The 11,892-nt window shown below is 33.0% G+C and overlaps 1 protein-coding gene across 1 annotated transcript in view; it reads left to right on the top strand.

Moving 5' to 3' along the window:
- Nucleotides 1-4,830: 4,830 nt before the first annotated feature.
- Nucleotides 4,831-11,892, top strand: part of LOC123563440 (uncharacterized) — a 48,213-nt gene continuing 41,151 nt past the window's right edge. Inside the window, exons 1-5 of the mRNA XM_053531832.1 lie at nt 4,831-5,277; nt 5,936-6,150; nt 8,527-8,767; nt 10,241-10,441; nt 10,594-10,830. Of these exons, the coding sequence (XP_053387807.1) occupies nt 5,103-5,277; nt 5,936-6,150; nt 8,527-8,767; nt 10,241-10,441; nt 10,594-10,830 (1,069 nt within the window). The 5' untranslated portion in view covers nt 4,831-5,102. The remainder of the gene's footprint in view (nt 5,278-5,935; nt 6,151-8,526; nt 8,768-10,240; nt 10,442-10,593; nt 10,831-11,892) is intronic.

Genomic DNA, 11,892 nt, shown 5'->3' with positions numbered 1-11,892 from the left:
ATATATAATTCTAATAGAGGTCTACTTCAATGTATTGTCACTCTTTTCCTTAAAATATAACATAACATATGAAAAGTGAAAAAAAAAGTTGTTTAAATGAAGTTCACCTCCTTTAAATCATTAATATGCTCTGTTTAAAACAGTTCTTAGCTCTTTTATAATTACATCTACACATATGTAACAATTTGTGTAACTCCACACTTTTAGCTGACATCTCAGTCAAAAACATTTGCAGTGACATTAAAATAAAAATTGGATACAATGTTCAATTATAATTGTTTTTTTTATAAATAAAAGATAACAGCAAATACAGTAAGAGGATAATTCAATGAACTGCAGCAGTAACTACAAGTAAAATTTTGATGCAGAGCATCAAGTCGCCGGAAAGCTGTCGGCTAATATTTTGAAGATTGGATTGGAAAATTGGTAAAATAAGGATTTATTTTTGTGGACTTCTTTCGGCTACACCACGAAAGCACAATTTCGACTGAATTACTGGCCTTATTTCTACAAATTATGCCCTTAGACCCACTGTGTTACTTCCCATGTCTTACATGCGCTCATGTAGATTTGTTTTTCGTCTGAAGTAGTATATTCTAAATATACACAGCGTGACGTAGACACAGGTAAAGTCTCGGCCAATCATTGCTCACTGGAAACCTCTAGCAGTCGTTAATTTATTCATAGGGATAAGTTCTTAATACATTTTTCCTATTTTCCTAAAAATGCTTTCTTTTGAAATAATAAAAAGCTTATGCAGTTCTCTGCTCCTAATTCCTTTATGTAAGCATTTCAATAACTGCCATATATTTCTTTTATTTACAATATCATTTTTTAATTGTCACATTTTAATAACTTCTCTATACCAGTGTCAAAATCCTAAAGCGTATCAAATATAGTCGCCGGTTCCTACCGGCGACTAATAACGTCATTCTAAAACGTCATTCTAAAACCAAAGAACACGTTATGACTCTTGGACGGAACATCCGTCAGTGTTTTCCATAATAACATATATACTTTATACCAGGTGTGACATGTAACAAACGACACCACATTAAAGAATCTCCCTATGTTAAAAGCATATTAACGGTGATCATATCGAATTTACTGGGCCAAACGAAGAAATCGAGTATTATATTATAAGTTAAAATATTTGAAAAAATAGCTTATTGAATTGTTATTGCACAAACGCCTCGCAATGTCTTCATACCATACATTTGTTGAAACAAATCCAGTTACCTTGGGAAATACATTTTAATTTCGAGTGATTTGTTTGCAAATAAAACCCGGTTTTCAGTTCAAAGGCGTAGTAATCTAATCACGAAGAACGCATTACTTCCCTTGGAGCTCAAAATAGGTCATTATGCGAAACGTGTTTTAATAGACTGGACTATACACGGTAAGTACTTCTTTGTTTTTTTAAAATATCTTAAGTGTTAAAATTGGTAAACAAATTTTAGTTTTGCGTGCTTTGCTGGCAGATGAAACACGGTTTTGTTTGCCAACAACGCAAAACTAAAACCTATTTCCATTCTTACACGTTACACCGGGAAGAGATACTAATCTGCGGAAATGCACGCTATAAACCGGAATAGCCAAAAGTAGGTAATTTTGCGAAAATATTTTAATCGACAAGACAATACACGGTACAATCCTTCTTTATTAATATAAATGAAAATCTTAAACTCGTTAGAATACTTATTTTTACACGAAAAATAATATCCCATGTCGGAATATAGATATCTCCTGGCTCTTGATGAAGTAAAAACAACAGGCCGAAATGTTGTTTAGACCAGCAAATGACACGACTTGCCACATGGCGGACTTATTTGTGACTATGTATTTAAGACCATCTGATTGTAACGCTCAATGAATATGCATCGTCATGTTTAATGATTTTTTTTCTTCAATTTTTAGTATTACAGAGATAATAGCCAAAAGAAATACGAAATTTGGAGTTAGAAAAATTGTTAGATATATAATAAACGCAGTTTCTTTGTCTGAAAAAAAATCATCCCGTATAATCTATTGTTTTACATATGCCACCATGTACATATTAATATATATACAAAATTTATAAAATAATTTAAGAATGGAAAATGAATTGTTTTGAAATGTAAAATTTCATAATTAGACAAAATAGCCTGGCCTAAGTTCGGTCCTAACCATCTTTCCACCACACGCACACACTTGCACAAACACAGAAACACTGTGAAGTTTCTCTAAGTCACTTCATAAAATAAAATAATTGGAACAATGTTTTTACAATGCAAATGTTCGGCCATGGAAACATTTACATGTTCTAGAGTCGTTTATGAAGTATCCCAATCGGAGCAACGTTGAAGATTAGTTTTGAATATTAAACATAATTAAGAAAATGAAACATAATTCTTAAAAGCATAATTCACTAATCTTACATATTATATGAGAATTGTTTTAATTTAGAACTATGTGCAATAGTTAGGGAATTGTTCTAAATTTACGTTATCAGCTTAACAAGGCCTTTTAAGCCAGTGCTCTAGAAACTGACTAGAGCTCTAAATCAACTACCAATTTTCAGCCTCACGTCGTTCGAGTTTCCCTTCTATTTCTCTGTAACCGCATCATACAAATATTCTGGACGTGTTAAAAATCGCATATTTATTTGATGAGCTCGGAATTGTGTGAGTATGTGAGCGACTTGGTACTACTTTTTAAACAACAAGCAGCAACTTGAAATTCGACATATTCGGAATCACTCCGATTTAGGGTTAGGGTAAGGAGTTAGGGTTAGGTTTGAAATTGGCCACATCCTGGGCTCGGCAAACTTAGTTTTACATAGAGTTGTATAGGGAAAACCTTTTAAAAGTCTTCTTGTCATGAACCGCAAGGCGTAGACCTTAGCTATTTAGCATGTATCATTGTCTAGTGGGCCTCTACTAATATTGTTCAAGTCATGACCGGTCTATGCACAATGAAATGTTGATTCAGTTGAAATATCACTCAATAAGCACTGGCTATCAGTCCTTTCAGGCCTTTGATAATAATTTTCTGTTATGTTCCTGCTATGGTTTTAGACATTTGCAGCTATTTTAGACGACTGTTGATCAATTCCTTAAGAGATTAATCAATTGCACCAATTCCTGACAATATATTATAAACTGTACATACAAATCAAAACATAATTTACTTTCAGTATATTCCGTTAAAGCAGGTTTTGATTCCTCTCTGTTAAGGACGCTCGCTACAGTTTCGTTTTTTTTTCTCAGTAACAGATTTTGATGAAATGTTTTGTATTAAAAGATCATGTTAGTATGAATTAAAAAATGAAATAAAAATACTAGGTCACCAGCTTTGTTTCAATTTAATTTGCCACTAGATATGGTGCTATTTTTAACATTTTTCAAAATTTCTATAATCCTAAAATATATTTCAGTAAAGTACAAAATTCAGCATAAATTTGATATCTAAGCATTTTTATAACAGAAAACAATATATCTATTTGCAACATGCTCAGAGAAATCAAAAGAAAATTATTTTGTAAAGAAAGGAATACTTGTTCAGCAGACCCAAGGGCTATTTTTGCATATTTTTGTCAATTTTAAGTTGGTATTTCTGCTATTTTATCGAGTTTCACACAATAGAATTTAACCAAACTCTGCACATACCTTTGGTTATGTCTGCCTAATCTAAAACAAAAAGAAAATTGATAGGTCACCATATTAGATTTCGCTTAAATCAAATTACAACGAGGTGGGGTGTGGCGGGCATTTATACAACGCAGGTTGGTACGAAATACTCTTTCAGTGTTTGAGCAAATGACTTAGAGATATATCAAATTATCAAATGGCACATTTCTTAATAAGCGGATTTTAAAGTATTTCGAAGCATTTTGATGCCATAGAACGATGAAAGTTTCCGCCTTTCTCCGAACGAAACCTATAGTTTACGAATACGGATGTACGGTATGGGTACGGTACGGGATTAGAAACAGCTGTGACTCAATGCACAGTTGGAGCGCCGGTATAAATTACAGACTCCAGTATATGTCAGATTGAAGCAAATTTGAACTAAAAGTAATTTAAATGTATATATTTTGTAACCATGGTGATACTTACCCTAACCTCTAGTCAGTATATTATACATATTATACATTAAATGCATGCGAACATACAATAATTTGCGAATTTTTGCGTTACGCGACATTAGATAATCACTTCCGGGCATGCGCAGAAGACCGCTCCAACTCTGCAGTGAGCTACATCGATTAGAAACATTACCAAATTGGCACGGTGTTGGGGTAAATATCGACCCGTCCGCGAGGGCCTTTAACAATTTTTATTTGCCCAGGTTATTGTAACATTAACTGGATTTTAGTTACTATACTGTTATTTATTATATACAAACTTAGTCAGTGGTAGCTTCAAGTATATTATAATGTTAATTATCACATGTTTGACGTCGCGGGAGTGTTATAAAGCCATTTAATAAAAAATGGTAATACACTAGTGTAATAAAGCTTTGACGTCGACGTCATTTATAGTATTGAAGACGTTGGTCAAATTGACTTGTTTATATAGTAAAAGAAAGTAGAAGTTTTGATGTTTCGACAGGAAAGGCTAACATGTGATAAAAAGAATATTACATTCGTGACTTTCCACATTGAATTTATTAAACTCGTTGAATAAAATTGATAAAATGCTCGGCAGAGCCTCGTATTTTATTATTTTATTCAACTCGTTTAATAAATTCAATACGGAAGGACACTCATGTAATATCCTCTATATATTAAGACTTGTTAGACAAAGGTTAGATGCGTGCCAGTAAAATGAATGTATAATGGCGTTGCAGTCACTAATATATGCTTTTCTTGTATTTCTGTTCTTGTAAGATAGCGAACAGATGTTATATTTTCTTTGAACTCAAACGAAATCTTCCAGCATTTATTTTCTCTGTTTCTACATTTAGGTCAGCCATCAGTGTACTGTCGAAATGATTCATCCGCTGAACTATTCACGGGTATTCATCTGTCCAAGAATGTAACAACCGCGGTCACAACATACAATGATATTTCGGCATCACAGTGTGAGAACAAATGTTTTAGTGATTCATATGTATGCAACATGTTTGAACACTACCCGGATAGCACGTGTACATTATTTACAATAGATGAAAATCAACCGTTTTCCAGTGACGTCAAGTTTAAAGAGACAGAAATTACATCTTGGTTGGATAAAGAATTCTGGGAAACAAAACCTGTCGTTGTTGATTTAAGAGGAACATTAATCTGTTGGAGAGGTAAATAGCAGGGTAACCTTCTTCTTAAAGAGTTTTGCAGTTTATGTTGAAACAAATAATTATGTCTTGCATACTACGTACACTTGTTATGAGCGCACATTCCTGTGCAATTTTGAAATAGAAAGAGTAGAAATTCCACAGGCCACCAAGCACGACTAAAATAAAAATGTTTAAGGCTTGGTTTAAATGAAACTGTTTATAGACGGAAGTGGAAATACCTGTAAATTTTACTATACTTCAAATATATCAGCGAAACAACCTTATTCTTTTGCGTTTTTGTGCTCAATCAACCGGCTATATGCTAGCCCATTCGGTCTTATCTTTGTACAGTTTACTTAAATGACGTTTTGTCACTGACAAGTCCTTCAATTACTTTGTATACGACACTGCTTGAACCTTGGTTATATAATGCAAATGGATAGTATTTATTTGATGTCACATCTGTCAAACGTATCCAAGATATCTAGAGTTTTTTTCGTTATAGTATAACAGAAATATTGTAAATAACAATGTATACTATCAAAGAAAGTTATATTATTGCAGTATGTATGAAGAGAATTATACATACAAAGGACGTCATTAAAAAGAGAACATTTACTGATTTGTAGCTGATCTTTGACCAAGTTTTAAAAGCAAACATACGCTGTTTATTTTTCAGATTCAATAGAATTTCAATTTCCGCGATTTAGAAAGAAACTTACTGGTTTGAGCACTTACAATACGTCACTCACAGTGAGGAAAACTCAGCGGAAAGTGATATTAAGCCCTGGATATCCATTTTACTACGATGCATTTCAAGTGTTCCTGTGGACAGTTGATTCTGAAAATTATATCAAAATATTATTTTTGGATATTTCTTTGAAAAGCTTTTCAGTAAGTATGATCAAGAAAACCCATATTTTTATTTTAAACGTTTGCTGCAAGCTATATATAGCTAGCATTTTCATTTTTCACCTACTTTTACTGTCCGCCGTAGTTGAGCGTCCAGTTAGTATGTTCTTTATGACTTTGTTTCATTTTCACGTACGGGTCAATAAAAGTCTATCATAGTATACAGTAAAACGTGTTTATGTCTGCTTCTATTATTTAATTATAAACCTATCTCTATATATGCAGATGTTTAGCTTGCCAATTTACAATACAGTTTCAGGCGTTAATGTAAAGCAGCGTTATAACTAACTTTTTCGAGAGAGAGAGAGAGAGAGAGAGAGAGAGAGAGAGAGAAGTCGAAAATCAATTAAATACAGGCCTGTCTGGGTAACTTAGGGTAGCCCTATGCGAATAGACATCCTGGTTCTTTACAATACCCGAAATGTAGTATCGGTCTTTCATTGGAAGAACCAGTTAAGCCGGAGACACTCAAGAGCATCTCAGATATTTTCAGTGCCTTGATCGGAATCCGAACCCTAGATTGATAGTCAAATGTGAACCACTACACAAACGGGCCATTATCCGTAATGTTCAATAATACTTCAATTTTTAAATATAAATAAATTCTGACTGTAATCTATTGAAAAACATTTATTGTCTTTTAATGCAGCAACCGTATATTACACTTACTGCCTTCGCAACATAACTTTCAATTCATTTGCAAATAGATGCTTTTGATTGATTAAGTGCAAAATGTTTTTAATACCAACCGTGATGGTTATACTGTGATTAAATCACAAAGTACCGACAATTTAAATAATTAATGTGAATGTATAACTATTATCTTTCCCATCCTATAGGGAAACAAGTTTGCTTTATAAATTAATTAAACTAAAAGTTTTATAGACAACGAGGATGGAATGTACTGATAATGGAAACTAGTGAGGCAGTGCCTCGGAACAGTCAGTGTCAAAAACATCACTGGCAAGTTTGGTGCACCAGGCCTCTTCATAATTCCCACCCTGTGACAAATGTAATGGTCATAGGGGAACACATGTAAGGTTTCACGAAACAGGCCAGAAGACATATACCAAAGCAGTTCAATCCCGATTTAACTTTCTATCACAGAAAAGAAATGTGGAAAACTAAAAGTTGCTAAACCCACGCATTCTAGCCCCTGTTTGAGCATAACTCTACATTTATACATGTTACCGGTACAGAAATACAATTGAAAGCCACCCGCAGATATAGCAATACGGTGGTCTCCCATGTGTTTGTCAGACACAGCGTAGTGGGTTGAATACCGAATTCATGAAATGTGCCTCAACACAGTCGGGTCAAAGCTCCTTTAGATATTTTACCGAATGCAGTAAGAAATTTGCAGTGACCTGTAAGTTACGATTATCTTTAAGCATATGCAATAATTTTAAACAAGGTAATTGGTAAAATGTAGAGAATTACCCTAAGCACATTTTACACAAGGGAAACAATATGTTTACACAGTGAAATTGTTGAGAGTACACCGTATGTTAATCCTAATCTTAATGTTATATCAGTGCAGTGGAAAAGTAACATATCTATGTTAAATGTTATGCATGATAAGACATGCATCTAACAGTCCCGGAATTAACTTTTTTGATTTTCTCATATTTCTAGATATTTTTCCCATACTTTGACGCATATATATGGGTAGTAGAGATTGTTCTCTTTCCAGCAGTTGCCCATTCAACATATTTTATCTTGTGAAATTCTGTGGGTTTGGACTTTTTAAAAAAAATCGTCTGTTTGTTGACAAATTTCACCACGGAAAATGTCACACTTTCCCCGGGACATTAACTTATTTGATCTTTACATAGTTTTCTATTCAGATTGCTAATTCTTGTGGCAATTACGCATGCTTTTTCCATGCCTAGAGGTAAAAAATGCACAATTTGCATGAGGTACTATGTCAGTAGCTTACCATAAAATCTTTAGCGGAGTTGTCTCCTTTTTTATCAAATATTTTGCCCGGGATCATTTTTGTCAGCTCAAATAACTTTTTTTTTTGATAAAATAATATTTTAATATTTATTTCAGTCTATGTATTTTGATGCAGTTAATCACACATATATTTAAAATAGATACCTCCTACTTGAATTTTATAGTTTGTTCCACTGCCTATAAAATGGCATGCATATGGTTAACATTGTGCCCTGTATCTATAATATATTTTCATTTCGTAAAAGAATTAACGACATCTCATTCATCTTATGTTCATAAATGCACATCCACTGACAAATCCAGTAATTTTGCTATCCTCCTTCAAGGGACAGTGTAAGTATTATATCACCGTGTAATAAATAATTGAAACAGGCAAATCATTTTTTTTTATTATTTCAGAACAAAAGTCAATGTAATTACAACCAGAGTTCATACGATGTAATACTTCTTTCGAAAAAGCCACTTGCATTCAGCTTGGACAAGATACCGGAATACATTGGCTTTTACTTTGGGTTTGAAAGAAATGGACAATCTCCAGTTATTCGCACAGATTCGACAATTTTGTACCTATATTTCTGGACATATGGCAACACTGAGGATCTGACTGCCCGAGGATTCAGGGCGTTAGTTTATTCAGAAGGTATATTACAACTCATTGTATAAAAGAACAATGATAGCTTTTAAAACATTTAATTGTAATTAATGTCCTAATTAGGAAAAGAAAACAACCACCTTTTCAGACGCTTACTTTGATTTATATTTTACGTTCTCCATGCGTGACATTTCATGTCCTCATATCAAGATAATGTAGATTCTCTAGTAAAACAATAATTTTGTAACTTTTCCACATACAGTAGGTCTCCTCCAAACAACATCATGCATATGAAAGACCTTGTGGTTAATGTAAAGCTTTATACTTATTAGAGATAGACCCTGAAATTTTCAGTGATAGTAATACATTAAATACAGTCTAGAAATTGATTTCCAAGTCCTTGAAATAACCAAAAATAATTTCACAAATGTGAAGTTTATGATAGTTTTGTTAATATCAATAACAGAAGTTTTAATTTTAGATTTAAAGTTGTGATCCACAAAGAATGCCTTGGGCTAGAACTTATAAGCAGAAATATCTATTAGTTTACTTCCCTTGCAATTAAACAATTGAGTGGAAAGTGAAAACTGTTTTAGACACAATATCGAACATTTTTGCACAACAAAAACATTTAGGATTTATTCATTTGTGTTTGATTTACACCTCAAAACATGGTTCCTATGATTCTGTCAACTTACATATGGTAATAAAATTAATTTTTAACAAGCCAATAATGACATGAAGTACAAGTAAGTAAATAATAGTGCAGATAATAGTTTTGCTTGTATCAAAATGTCACAATAGAACCACTTTTATAATACAGAACACCTGGTAGGATTAGTGAAGGTGCAATTATATTGATCTCTATTTCCTATGCCTATACTTATGGCAAAAACTTATTCCTTGATCATTGATGCTAGTTTCTGTTAAAACACGCTTTTGCTAAATTGAGATCACGTTAACGTTTTATGACGTAAACGTTGTTGTTGCGACCAAGAAAAAGCGCTGCTATAATTTATCATCTGTTTTAGACTGAGGGCATATTAGAATCAAAATAATGTATATCAAAATAGTGTTTTATTTAAATTGATAAACTCGAAATCGGTTAAATGCCGCCAGGAAAAAAATCACTGTAGCTACGTCTTTGTGAAATTATTCCGCGGACGTATAACTTCTTTTTCGCGTAATAATTCGTTAAAACATGATTTTTCTATACATTATTTCATCATTACAATACGACTATAATTATCACAAATTAGGGTAAGATTTACTAAGTTTGTGGCAGATCGCCTAAATTTTCTATACACAGTAAAACACATTAAACAGAAAAAGGGGAAACTCCACATGTAGCCCAACTCTATAACAACATGTAAAGCAAGATTCTCTAAAATCAAAGTTTTGTAAAACTATCAAACGTTTATTCAAAAGGAAAACACCGTAGATGCGGCATATTGTAAGCTTAAACAGTTGTTTATCTCGACTGAAATGTGATTTTATATGGGAGGCATCCTGTTCTTTCAGACACTCCGGAATGTGGTCTACCAGATGAAGACAAAATATACAGATGCAGCATGTACTACGTTAGATTTGCCTCACAAGAAATATGGCAAACACCCGATAGAGCGTACGAAACGCACTTCATATACTCTCCAAAGGATGTAGGAGGCATTTTTTCTTACATCAGAGTGGTATTCGAAAGATTTGAAGTCAGCTGTTTTAAGGGTAAATGGTATTTGAAAATAAAAACAAATGAAATCGTACAAAGACGAAAATTCAACGTTTTATATTACAATATAACTATAGTGCAATTCAATCGACATTTTTAGTGTTTAAATTCCAACAAAGGTAACGACATGCGTTTACATTTCTTATAGATTCGCAGTTCATTTTGTACGGACATTTGGAAACTTGGAACATATGCAACCTAAACAAACCAAGGGGGCCAATGATACTTTACAACAAGATGGAGATTAAGTATAGAACAGCGACAACCATAGACCCGCGCCATCCCATCGAACATTTCCGTTCCCTAGTTAAACACATCAAGCGAGAAGACAGCCCTAATAGACCACCACCCTTTTTCTTTGAGGAAATAACAAAAGTGTGTCATGGTAAACTAAATTGCTTACATGTTATATTGTTTTAAAAAGTTACAAAACCGTTCCGAAGAGAGAACTATACATAATGCAGAATATTCTTTACTTATATTTTACCATATTACACCTTCTTTCTTTAAATTGATACGTCCTTTTCATTTAAATGAAATTTTCTATTATGTTGGTTTTAATAAATATTAAGAAGTATGAAACAAAAACAAAAAGTTCAATCGTGTTGGAATAATAATGTGATCTGTGGGCGAAGAAATTTTAATATACATGAAATGACAAGCCTTAAATAGGATAGAAGTCAATGGAAAGAGCAACAGGAAATGTATGCTTAAAGGGTCCGATATGGTTTACATCGAAATCTGGCCTTTTGTGCAAATTTGATGGCCTACACTTTCAGCCTTTTTAATCATGAAATTTTAAGAAATGTTATGAAAAAAACATTTGTAAAACGTTTACTACAGAAAACACTGAAATTGTTTTTAATAAACCACTGTTGCTCATACTTTGTGGTATTTAATTTTGAATGTAGCTCAACATACACACTTAATTAAAAATATTATTACAGTTTAATAGATTTTATAATGTCTACATTCATTCGTACAGTAATGGAATTCCGCTTAGATCGGTGCTAGGGGTGTGAGGGATGTTGCATATTTCATTACCTGTTATGAAAGGACTCAATCAAACCGAGACTGCTATTATGCTTGGTTGTGTTCTATGATTACAAAGGATGTCCTACCATATTTTTTTATTCATAACAATTTTTCGGAGACAAAATATGTCGTCTAATAATGTCAATAAAAATCTTACTGGACTAAAACTGGCCATTCCAGAAAAAAAGGACAATTCAGATTCGCCTTACAAGGCAACTCTTACATAGTATGGTTAACTATTGTCCGAGCTCAGATATAACAAACACTTCATAAATCGTTAATTTTTGTCTACCTTTATTTATTTCCAGTTGTATGGCAGCTTAAAGACATTCATTTATTTAATCTGTGACATGTGTAAGATGAATGAGGCAATCATTAGGCAAATTATCTAAAAACCAACACAGTGTGTTAC

This window comes from Mercenaria mercenaria, chromosome 2 (genome assembly GCF_021730395.1).
Source record: "Mercenaria mercenaria strain notata chromosome 2, MADL_Memer_1, whole genome shotgun sequence".
NCBI classification, from domain to species: Eukaryota; Metazoa; Mollusca; class Bivalvia; order Venerida; family Veneridae; genus Mercenaria; species Mercenaria mercenaria.
This window is presented reverse-complemented; position numbering and strand designations above follow the sequence as displayed.